Here is a 12,254-nt window from a genome sequence, read left to right as displayed (position 1 = left end):
ACCTTAAATCCCATCCAGTGCCACCCTGCCATGGCAGGGACACCTTCACTGTCCCAGGCTGCTCCAAGCCCCAATGTCCAGCCTGGCCTTGGATCTTCCACGGATCCAGGGGCACCACAGCTGCTCTGGGAATTCCATCCCAGCCTCTCCTCACCCTCCCAGCCAAAAATTCCTTCCCAACATCCCATCTAACCCTTCCATCTGTCAGCTCTCACAGACCACTGGAGGAAGGTAAAAAACCTCATTAGAAGTGTGTAAATGTAGTTTAAAATGTAAAAAAAATCTGAAATATAAGCAGCAACAGAAATTGCCCTAATTTTGGAAGAGTGGTTGTAGGGTTGTGTTTTGCTTGCTGGAGGTTCAGGCTGGGAGTTTGGCTTCCTTAAATAAAACATGTTGGGTTTTTAATGATTTTAAGCTGTTCTATATTGAATTATTCAGTAGAACTAAAAGGTTGCAGCAGCATAATGAAAGTGAAAGGTAAAGAGACACATCCATGAAGCACTGTGAGCAGAAGGGTGAGACTCAGGGATTGTACCAGATAGAGCAAAAATGTTCTTTAATCTCCATTCTGAGAAAAATGTCATTATTCCCGCTTGTCTTTATATTTATATAGAATATAAGTGAATCAAACCTCTGTGAAAGGTGGCATTTTTGGGTGGTTTCTGTCTGGGTGAGAAGCAGCTGATGTGCAAAAGGGCACTGCAGCAAACCTTTTCATGGGCTTCTAATTCAGCTTAATACCCATTTCAGCTTCCTCTGAATTGTTTGCTTAACCAGCCATTCCAAAAAAAACCCCACTTGATTTTCTCTGCAGCAGTAGTTTGGTTATGCTTTCGAAAGGAGGGAAAAACCAGAAAAATAAATTGAAGTTTCAATTTGAGCTTTGCCCGTGTCCAGTAATTTTGATGCTTTTATGGTTGTGCTTTTGGAAGGGAGGAAAAACCAGAAAAATAAAATTAAAAATTGAAGTTTCAATTTGAGCTTTGCCTGTGTCAAGTAATTTTGATGCTTTTATGGTTATGCTTTTGAAAGGGAGGAAAAACCAGAAAAGTAAAATAAAAAATCGAAGTTTCAATTTGAGCTTTGCCTGTGTCAAGTAATTCTGATGCTTTTGGTGAGCAGAGGTAGAATTTTCATTGCACCCAGCAGAGTTTCTTTGCCGGATCAAGAAATCCAACATTCCCCATTCCCTGCCTTCCATCCCCAGACTCCACCGAGGAGAACAACCTGCACAAGGAGCTGCTGACCTCGCTGCTGATCCTGGTGCTGGTGGTGATCATCTTCGTGGTGCTGGCGGGGTATTTTTTCAGGTGGGTGTTTTTTGGGGTGGCTCAGCCTGTTCCTTGTGTGGGGTATTTTTTCAGGTGGGTGTTTTTTGGGGTGGCTCAGCCTGTCCCTTGTGTGGGGTGTTTTTTTCAGGGGGGTATTTTTTTGGGGAGGCTCAGCCCTGTCCCTTGTGTGGGGTATTTTTTCAGGTGGGTGTTTGGTTTTTTTGGTGGGTGTTTTGGGGGGTGGTTTGTGTGGGGTTTTTTTGGTGCTGGGGAGGCTCAGCCCCGTCCCTTGTGTGGGGTATTTTTTCAGGTGGGTGTTTTTTGGGGAGGCTCAGCCCCGTCCCTTGTGTGGGGTATTTTTTCAGGTGGGTGTTTCTGGGGAGGCTCAGCCCATCCCTTGTGACCTCCCACGGAAGCAGAAGGGAAGCAGAGCCACAGCCGGGCTGTGCCAGCCCTGCTCTCGCTGCCAGCATGAACAGAAAGAGTTTCTCTAGGATTACATGGTTGGTTAAATAGGGTTGGGGGGAAATGGTGGATTGCTCTCCCCAGAGCTGCCAGGTTGATACGGGGTTTCTGTTGCAGGTTCAGGAGACACAGGAAAGCTGTGGTGACCTCCGGTGATAAAAAGATGCCAAACGGGATCTTGGAAGAGCAAGGTATGGAGAGGTTTGCTTTCAGATTGCCAGGTCTGTTTGTCTTTAATTCAGGTCTCTTAATTCAGAATTACTCACTCGTGTTTGCTTTTATTTAGAAATAAAAGTGGCGGGCTTGATGTTAAAGAGAAAATAGTTTTAAAAAGTTTTAAAAGTCACAAACGGTTTGGGTTGGAAAGGACCTTAAAGCTCATCCAGTTCCAACCCTCATGCCCTGGGCAGGGACACCTTCCAGCACTTGGTTGTCCCATCCAAGCTGGCCTTGGAACAGAGATCCATATTTAGGAATCCATACTAAAGTGTTTGCAAATCCATATTAAAGCAGTCTATATAAAACCTTAACTTTCGCTTTCTGGTTTTAAAGAAGTTTCCCTTTATGTTGTGATACAGCAAATGTTTCTGTGTAAAACTGTCCTGGGCTCTTTGGAGATGTTTGATCAGGATGCCAGCAGAGATCCAAGTTGCTGACACTGTGATCTTTGTAGGGAAAGAATTGCAGTATTTCTTCTGAAAATGGGGGGAAAAGGCCTGAACTCTTTATGAATACACAGAGTGGTTTCTGAACGTGCAGCAGGGGCTGAGATGGGGCAGTTTGACACCAGAGGCACAGAAATAAAATAAAACCCTCTGAGGAGTTCAAAGTGTTTCTTCCCACTGGTGCTGGGTTTGTTTCCTCCTGGGCTGGCTGCTCTGTGGGGCTCAACTCAAACCCCCCCGAGCTGCAGGGGCTCTGCAAGTTGTGTCAGCCACAGCCAGGAGAAAAGGATAAATTAAATCAGTCTGTGGTTTGTGCCAGTTGCACTTGGCTGTGTGCAGAGTGATGAGGGAGTTCAAGAGGGTGGCAGGCAGAGGGAAAGTCAAAACCCTAAAAATCCCCATCAGCTTCCTGCTGGGCTGGTGGTGTGCACAGGGGCAGCAGCAGCTCCTCCTGGGGCACAGTTTCTGTTGGCTGCCAAGTTAAAGATCAGTTCTTTTTTATTTTTTTTTATTTTTTTTTATTTTCATTGTCAGTAAAATTAAAAATTATTTGTAGTATTAATTTTTATGGTGTATTTATTTATTTGTAATTATTTCCCTTTGCAATGAAATAATCTCACAGCATCTCTTTGGTGATAAGTGCCAAAAGCTGCCCCTGCAGTGCCTGTCCTGCCAGCAGAAAGAACCTTCTCCTTCCCTGAATAAAACTTGGGCACATCTCAATCCAGTGCCAATACAGAAATCATTCATTTCACCAACACTTGGCCTACGATTTGCTTTTTTATTTCCTTTAAATCTCCTTTATCACCGAGTGAAGTCTCACGTGAGAAGTTTGGCGTTTTCCAGCACAAAGATGAATTTATAATTGGAAATCTCTTGCTCTGGATATCCTTTAACACCTGCTGCCCTTGTCCTGACAGAACAGCAACGAGTGATGCTGCTCAGCAGGTCTCCCTCGGGCCCAAAGAAGTATTTCCCTATCCCAGTGGAGAATCTGGAGGAGGAGATCCGGATACGTTCTGCAGACGAAGGGAAGCTCTTCAGGGAGGAGTTTAATGTAAGTTTTTACACCTGGATGGCCAGAAACGGGGGGAACACCAATATATCTGCAAGTATTAATAATTATTATGTTTGGGGCATGATTGGTACCATTCCTGCAGCTCTGGTGTGTGTGGAGATCCTTCATCTGGAGATAATCTGCAATGTCAACTGCTTTATGGTGCTAAATTGGATTATATGGACTGTTTGCCTAAATTGGATTATATGGACTGTTGGCCTCTTGCTAACATTTAAAGAAGGTCTGCAGCATTTGCCTGAAAGTTGGAGAAGAGGAAAACTGAATATGAATCTGTTCAGCACTGATTTTCCTGGTGGTGCTGGAGGGTTTTGGGGGCTCTGGGTGTTTCACCTCTGTGGGAAGTACTTAGAGCAGAACACACAGCGTGGCCTCAATATTGCCCTGGTGGGGTTTGACTTCTTTTTTCCTGCTAATTTGACTTTTTGTTATCATCCCACCACTTCCCTCTTGGCAGCTCCTGAGCCCTAGCACAGTTTCCATGAAGTATCTCAGCATTCAGGGTTTCCCTGCCGAGTGTGGCCTCGGTCAGTGTTTTGTACCCAAAACCCCAGTGTGGTTAGGGCTGAGCTGTACCTGGGGAGCTGCTGCAGGGCCACATTTTGGTGGAGAAACACCACCCTCAGCCTGCACCACCATTTGGGGCATTTTCCAGACTTCTCATGACTTCTTCTCACTTCCCTGAGCAGCAGATGCAGAGCAGGAGCTGAAATGTCAAGCGTGGATTTGCCAATGCACGTGTTGATTAGGCTGTTGGGTTACCTCCTTAATTGGGAGCATATTTCTAGCTGCAGTTTGGTTGGTGATACATTTAAACCACAGTTTTGCCTTCTCAGAGAAGGGAGCAGTGTGGAATTCCTTGTCAGGGTTGACAAAAGGAACGGGAGAAGCAGCTTGACGAGGTGTGCTCTGGTGAATTTTGACTCTCCTGATTAATTTGCTCGGAGGTTTGGAGTGAAACAAAGCGTCTGTTTGAATTTATAAACCCCTCTTTGCTTAGAGGATTTTCTTCCCCGTGCTGTGAGCATGTGGGATTCTGTCTGCACCCAAAATCCCTGGGGTTTGACCCCCAAAAATGAGCAGGGATGGGGTTGGGGGTGGATGAAGTCTTGATGCTTGCCGTGGTTTTTTCCCTGTGTGGATGGATGAGCTGTTTGCTGAAGGCTGGGATGGAAGGAAGGTGGGAAGGCAGCTGGAAATCAGTGATTGATGGTGCAGCAGAAAGCTGACACAGAGATGTTTGGTACACAGAGCTGGCAGGAAAGGAGCTGATAAATGCAGAGGGGACTGAGGTGAGGTGATTGCTGTGCCTGCCCCATGGAGCCAGAGCTGCCAAATCCTGCAGGATTTGGGTGTGTCCAGGAGTCCAAGGCCAGGCTGGACAGGGCTTGGAGCCACCTGGGACAGTGGCAGGTGTCCCTGCCATGGTGGCACTGCATGAGCTTTAAAAGATCCTTCCAACCCAACCCAAGCCAGTCCATGATTCTCTGGCTCTGTGCCTCAGCCCTGCCCTGGGGATGCTCCAGGCATCTCTGCCCACTGCAGTGTTTGCTCCACACGGCCTGATCCAACCAGGAATCTCTGGGAATGCAGATCCAGGAGCTCCAGGGGGAATTTGGAGCAGATCTAGGCTGAAAATGGTGAGCCCTGCGAGCCAGCACTCTCCAGGCTTGTGCAGCAGCCTAAGAAGTTTGAGTCCCAAGTGATTTTTCTGCTAAAAAGAAACCAGACACTGAGAGATGGAGACACCCAGCAGTGTGTCTTCATTTTTGAGGACAGTTCTCCATTTTTGAGGACAGTTCTGTTAGATTGATGTCCCTAGTGGTGTTCTCCAGTAGCTTTGATTTTGTCCTCAAAGCCTGAATTCCCCTCAAGAGCTCCATGGCACTCCTTGAACACTCAGCAGAACAGCAGAGGCTCCTTCATTTTTTGTTATGGGATTCCTTGGTGAACACTGGGCACTGGAAGAGTTTGTTTTTTCTTCAGGGGGAAAAAAGAAAACAATTTAAAAAGAAACTTACTACTTTCTGTAAGGCCCTTACCTCTGTTGATCATCCCTAATGGAAGCTGGATGTTGGAAGTTTGGGATTATTGGTTTTCAGATTAATGACTGAAAAGCTTCCTGTAAGAGTTTTCTTTTGAAATTTTCATTCTGGCTTGATTAAGGTGTCCCTGTGGCTCATTCAGTGCTAAGGAAAGGAGGAAATGTGCTGGTCCTGGGTGGATTGAGCCTGTCAGAGCTGCAGTGGGATGTTGGGGTTCCTGCCAGGTCACAGTGTGGTGGCAGCAGATGACCCAGAGGCAGCAGGACTCATCAGCTCCTCGTGGCTGGGCTGATGGGAGGAAGTGATGAGGAGCATCCTGGCTGAATCACATCCTGCCCAGGGGGTGGAGCAGGGAGCTGAGCTCTGCCTTGCCCTGGGCTCACCACCCACTTGGGGCACAAGGAGCTTCCTGGGAAGATGCCAAAGCCTTGCAGGGTCAGGAGCAGGGAGGGGATGGAGGGGGGATTTTGCCAAAAATAATTACTTTGCATGCATTTTTCACATGGAAACGCAGAACTTCTCTGACTGTTAATTGAGAATTTGGTGCCTGACTTTAAGTTGGAAGAAATGATGTTTAAAGAGATAATTATTTTGTAGAATCACAGACTGGTTTGGGTTGGAAGGAGCTTAAAGATCATCCAGTTCCAACCTCCTGCCACGGGCAGGGACACCCTCCACCATTTCTTTTTATACAAAACCCTAGTTTCTCTGTTTTATAAATCATAAATGCATTTCAATCAGCCAAATGGGCCGACAGAAAGCCATGAGCTTCACTCAAGTCAGGAATGCAGCAGTGTGCTGAAAGCAGGTTTTTCTCAGCCCTCTCCTCACCTCGTTTCCATTACATTCACAGCTTGCAGTGCCACAAAACCCCAACAAACCAAACCCACAGATGCACAGTGCTGTTTCCTCTGTGCTGGAGGCTCAGAGCTGCCCATGTCACCTCTCCTCCTGGGTCACCCCTGCTGCTCTGGGGGGAATTCCAGCCCTGCTCCGTGCCAGCCAAGCTGGTTGAAGCTGTGCCCTCCTGACCAGGATTTTCCCTGCCCTTTGTGACTCACAAGAGTGGGAGAAGGTGGCTGTGCTTTCCCAAACTGCTGGGATTTTACCTCAGTGGGATCCACCCTGCTGACCTTGTGGGTTTTGGAGTTCAGTTCAAGGAACTCCATGAAATCCCATCCTGCTTTGGTCCCTTTGCACAGTGTGAGCATCTCAGCCGTGGAGAATCTCACCTCAGGCATCTCCTTGCTTTCATCTTCACCCTCCTGTGTGTTCCTTTCATTTGCTTGCTCTCCACTACTGTTTGGATTTTTTTCTACGCCAAACTAAATTTATCTTCCCTCTCAGCTCTTGCTGATGCCTCCCAGAACTCAACTCCACCTCACACCGGGTGAAAAACCCACAATACATTTTTCCTTCCCCATTTTCTGTCCAAGTCAGGCCCTCAGCTGCAGCCCTGCAGGATGTTGGATGCTGAGGATGCTCAGCAGTGAGTAGCTGAGGATTCAGCCCTGTTCTGTGCCTGAGCCCACTGTGGTTGCTATAAGTAGCTGAGGAGTGTGGCAGTGGCACAGCTGGGTCACCGTGCTCTGAGTCACTGCGGCAGATGGCAGCTCCAGGCAGCAGCTCAGAGTTTAACGATTTGCTAAATAACTGTGATCTCTGAGGGGGAAAAAAAAAATTGCTTCTCTTTCCCCAACTGCTGAACTTGTTTTCTGTAGTGAAATCTGCCAGAGTGGAGTTGCTGTGATGGAGTGGTGAAAGCTACTGGGGGGAAGAAAAAAGTTGAAATGTGTTTAGTTCTGTTGGATGCAGATTTTCCCTAAGCCATGTGCAGTCAAAATTATTTGTTTTCTACCACATTGACTCTGTATATATATATTTTTTTTTCAGTCATTGACATCTGGGTATGTGCAGGGAACGTTTGAAATGGCAAATAAAGAAGAAAACAGGGAGAAGAACAGATATCCCAACATCCTGCCATGTAAGCCATTCCCTTTCCTTTTAAATCCCACAATTAATTTTGGCACTGAGCAGGCTGCTGGTAGTGTTCATTCACTGGAAATATTCAGGTAATAGCAATTTCACTGGTCAGCAATGCTCTTCATGTGTTGTCAGTAGTTTGGGAACTCTGCTTTTCCAGGCCTCCTGCTTCAGATTGATTAACTTCCCAATGTGTTTGGGTTTTTTTTTCAGATGATCATTCCAGAGTGATTTTGACCCAAATTGATGGAGTGCCACCTTCAGACTACATTAATGCATCCTATATAGATGTGAGTTGAGAGTTGCCCACAGCTGGCCAAACTTTGGGAATTAAAGAAGTAATTCTCTGCTAGCACACATTGGCCTTTCATCTTTTAACTTCTGTGGTATTTGTCTCCACAGGGTTATAAAGAAAAGAATAAATTCATAGCAGCACAAGGTAACTTGTTCTCATTTCTCTCCTCTCTGCAGCTTAGGGCTGAATGTGTTTAATTTTAGTTGTGTTTTAAAGGTTATTTTCAGCTGCAGGTGGTGGTCAGGAGTGAGGCTGGGTTTAGAGGTCACAGTTGAAAATAACTTGAAATATTTCTGAGGTGACCAACTGCCTCTAGACCTGGAGATTCTGCTCTGAGCAGAGGCTCATTTTCCCCCTCCAGACCCTCTTTGCTTCTCAAAATTGATGTCTCCTGATAATCAATTATAAGTTTGTTGTGGTCACCTTGGATCTTGGCATGGAAAGAGCTGCAAAGCAGGAATTCTGAATGTTGCTCCTGCCATAGTTAAAAGATTAAATAATATTTAAGAAGGAATATGTTAGAGAATCTTCAGTGCCTAAAGGGGCTCCAGGAGAGCTGGGGAGGGACTGGGGATGATGGAGGGACAGGACACAGGGAATGGCTTTGAGCTGAAAATGGATAGATTTATATTGGATATTGGGAAGGAAATTTTGGCTGGGAGGGTGGGGAGGGTGTGGCACAGGGTGCCCTGAGAAGCTGTGGTGCCCCTGGATCCCTGGCAGTGTCCAAGGCCAGGTTGGATGAGGTTTGGAGCAGCCTGGGACAGTGGAAGGTGTCCCTGCCATGGCTGTGGGGCTGCTCTGGAATCTGCTGCTCTCCATCCCCTGTGAGCATTGCCCTGCTCTGTCTGCAGGACCCAAGCAGGAAACAGTCAATGACTTCTGGAGGATGATCTGGGAGCAGAAATCAGCCATTATTGTCATGCTGACCAACCTGAAGGAAAGAAAAGAGGTAAAGATCTTTCACTTTGCTCTGGGATGTCCCCTTGTGCTCCAAAAGCAGTTGTGGCTGCTTGGGGTCTGACCAGGTGCACTCCTGACCACTTCCTGCCCTGGCCTCTGTCAGCACAGCTGAGTTGCTGCTCAGAAATGCAGTTTTCAGCTCTAAAATACCCATTTTGAGTTGATCTCAAGGAGAAAATTCTCCTAGCCAGTGGTGTCCTGCATAGCCCAGAGCCAAAGGAAGCTCCAGTGGTTTATCCCAGTGTAAGGCTGCACTTGTGCATGGGATTGATCAGGAATGAAGATAAAAACTCTATTCATCTTCCTGAGTATGAGGTTTCAAAATGCACCATTTGTCAATGAAACAATCAGAAATCAAAGCTGCTATGTTGTGAGGGTGCTGCTGTTCCTTCCTGCCCCCCACTCCTCCCCTGAGGACAGACATTCCTTGTTTGCCTCTTTCTGGGGCTACCTGGCCTTTATTTTCCTGCACTTCTGCTGCTTGCTGAAGCTCAGCCAGCAAAGCCAGCCCATAAGGTCCCCTTTCCAGTGTAAAACTGGATATTCCTGATGGCTCCAAAGGAGAACTAGTCTGAATTTCTCCCTGCCTGCAGCTGAAGCTTGGAAACAGAGTGAAAACCTCACTGTCCCCACTGGGGTTGGACACCCCCTAAAAAAGCTGCCAAACCGAAACAAAAGCTGTGTGGGGCTGATGAGGTTAAACAACAACTTCAAAGCTCTTCTCACCTTCCCTGCCTCAATTCAAGAAGCCCTAGCAGGGTGCTAAAGCTGCTTTGTGCCAGATGAGAAGCTGTACATTCACAGCTGTACTCCCGTTTTCAGATCACCCCCCGAGTGCTCAGCAAACTCATTATAAAATTATAAATTTTATATTTATATATAGATATAAAATTCCCTGTGGTTTTGTGCAGGAAAAATGCTACCAGTACTGGCCTGACCAGGGCTGCTGGACCTACGGGAACCTGCGAGTGTCAGTGGAGGATTGCATCGTGCTGGTGGATTACACCATCCGCAAGTTCTGCGTGCACTCGGTGAGCCCTGAGCTGCTCTGCGGGACTGAACTCTGTGGGATTTGGTTGTGAGGATGGCATGGAGACTAGAGATCTCTGAGGTCAGGTTTGAGAGCATGGGGGTTTGTTGTGGAAGGGTGTGGGTGTAGGAGAGCTGCCAGGGCTGCCAGATGCAGCTCAGAGCAGGTCAGAGAAGCAAGAGAGAGAGAGATGCCAACAGAGTGATCTGCCATTTACAATACAATAAATCATCCTCTGTGTTGAATATTCTAATTCTCCTTAACCAATCTAGAACAAGCTACAAACCCTACAACATTTACATACAACCTGTAAGAATCATCCCATTACCATATGGGGTTATATTTTAAACCCTAAAAACTGCTTTTTGGACCCTCTGCCAAGCAGGCAGGGTCTGCTCTGACCCTTGGAGCTGTCTGCAGGCAGAGGGGATTGTTTCATCAAGAAGGGGGATTACCTCCAGTTGTCTGTACCATTGTTTCCTAGTTATTCTTCAACTCAAAGCTTGTCTTCATTTCAATCTCACTTATATTTTCCATATTCTCAGCATCCTTTGCCAGGTAATCATATTTATAAGGCTTTCCTATTTCATCTTCCCCAACACTGTTCTGGGGCTTTGCCTTGGAATATCCTGGGGAAATGGGTAATGTCTCGTGGGGAAATGGATAAAAGCTCAGGGATTGGCTTAGGAGAGGCTCAGGCAGGTGATTTGCAGGTGGAGGAAGAGGTGGTGACCTTCCCAGGTCTGCTCATGTAACCTCCAAGGGCCACAGCAAATAATGCCTTGGGACAGCCAGGAGGAGCACAGGACTTGATCTTTTGGGGACAAAATGGCACAGATTAAAAATAGAGTGAATTTTTATATATTTGGCTATTGTGAAGTGTCTGTCTTGCTCTTTCCAATCTTATCCTGGGACTACTCCACTGCAAAACTGCATCAATAATACGTCATTTTTAACTAATATTTGTATTTTAGACAACACTGTAAACTCCCAGTGCTTGAGTCAGGCTCTGAGCATGGCAGGGAATAAAGCCATAAATAACCACAGCAGTTTGGTCATTAATCTCTGCACGAAAAATGAGTTGTCAGCCTCTGAGTCTGGGTGTTCCTGCAGCTCCACGATGGATGTAAAGCTCCAAGGCTCGTCACACAGCTCCACTTCACCAGCTGGCCGGATTTTGGGGTGCCTTTCACACCTATTGGGATGCTGAAATTCCTGAAGAAGGTCAAAGCGTTGAATCCTGCCCATGCTGGACCGATTGTGGTTCACTGTAGGTATGTGATGTGCTCCTCAAGCCATTCTTGCAGCTTGGCCTGGAGTTATTTACATATATTTGTGTTTTATATATTTATATTTATATTTATATTTATGTGTATAGATGTGTTTACTCCTGTATTTGTATTAAAGGGTAATAATATGCTGAGGTTTTGAGAGCCCAGAGTGAAAACAATTCCCAAAGCTCTGTCTTTGCTGTCAGTTTAATACTGGAGAAGTTGTTGTTTTGTTATTTGGGGTTTTTTAATGAGTGATACCCATTGTTTGGTAGAAATCTGTTCTTTGTCAGAAAAACAGACCCTGAATAGAAATTTTTGACCTTTGTCACTCAATGCTGCTCTGGGAATTCATCCCCCACTTCTCCCACAGTCAAATTGCAGTTTGTGATGGAAATTAGCCATGAAATGCCTCAAAAGTTTGGAAGAAAGACTTGCATTCAAGAGACTCAAATGCTGCAATTTTAAAAATGTGCTTCATACCAATCCAGAGCAAATTCCCCACTCGTTGGTCACTCACAGAAGCACATCCTGCTGCCAAAGGCTGGTGCTAAACTTGAAATTTTGGCTTAATGAAAATAAAACCAACCTTAGAAACAGTTTAAAGAGAATAATTGCAACCTCTGTAGCGACTGTAAACTCACAACTGAGCAAGAAATGTCTGTTCAGGAGCAATTGTCATTCAAGGTTAGAATAAAAGGAACACAACAGCAGGACAAAAAGGAAAGAAGAGCAGCTTTGTCTGTCTGGGTTTTGTTTTTAAGGAAAAAAAAGTTGTAAATTCCTGTATTTGTCTCTTTTTTCATTGCTAGAAATAGTCCCTGGAAATGTGTGAAAAAGAGGGTGTTTGTCCTGAGCAAGGCAGATTTGTTGTTTCATTTCCATCCAGCTCTTGCCTTGCTGGGATTCACCTTCTCTCTCCCAGGTGTCATAAAGAAAAGGCTTGGAGAAAGCCTTTTAAATGGAAAAAGTAGATTTTTGTTGTCTCAGTTGAGAAAGCCACAATATTTTTATAGCCCTTTGCTGTGTGTGGAGTCTCATTCTGAGCTTGAGCTTTATTTGGCAGCAGCAGGAAATGCTGAACTTGGTTTGATCAGCAGAAATAAAGACAAAACAAAGGAAAATATAAAATAATTTTGTAAGTGTCTCCAGAGATCTAAATCTAAAGGGCCAGCAGAGCACAGTGAG

At 45.8% G+C, this 12,254-nt stretch overlaps 1 protein-coding gene across 6 annotated transcripts in view; it reads left to right on the top strand.

Moving 5' to 3' along the window:
- Positions 1-12,254, top strand: part of PTPRE (protein tyrosine phosphatase receptor type E) — an 81,787-nt gene that overhangs the window by 58,100 nt on the left and 11,433 nt on the right. For 5 of the 6 annotated variants that reach the window (XM_085064603.1, XM_085064600.1, XM_085064601.1 and 2 more), the window contains exons 3-11: positions 1,211-1,313; positions 1,857-1,930; positions 3,325-3,461; positions 7,418-7,508; positions 7,721-7,797; positions 7,910-7,946; positions 8,657-8,754; positions 9,677-9,796; positions 10,909-11,069. In XM_085064603.1, coding sequence (XP_084920729.1) covers positions 1,211-1,313; positions 1,857-1,930; positions 3,325-3,461; positions 7,418-7,508; positions 7,721-7,797; positions 7,910-7,946; positions 8,657-8,754; positions 9,677-9,796; positions 10,909-11,069 — 898 coding nt within the window. Of the gene's footprint in view, positions 1-1,210; positions 1,314-1,689; positions 1,778-1,856; positions 1,931-3,324; positions 3,462-7,417; positions 7,509-7,720; positions 7,798-7,909; positions 7,947-8,656; positions 8,755-9,676; positions 9,797-10,908; positions 11,070-12,254 lie in introns of those variants that run through there. The other variant, XM_085064602.1, reaches the window with a different exon arrangement.

Source organism: Lichenostomus cassidix, chromosome 6 (genome assembly GCF_008360975.1).
Source record: "Lichenostomus cassidix isolate B80296 chromosome 6, HeHo_3.0, whole genome shotgun sequence".
NCBI classification, from domain to species: Eukaryota; Metazoa; Chordata; class Aves; order Passeriformes; family Meliphagidae; genus Lichenostomus; species Lichenostomus cassidix.
Note: the sequence above shows the minus strand (reverse complement) of the source record. Positions and strands in the feature narration are given on the sequence as shown.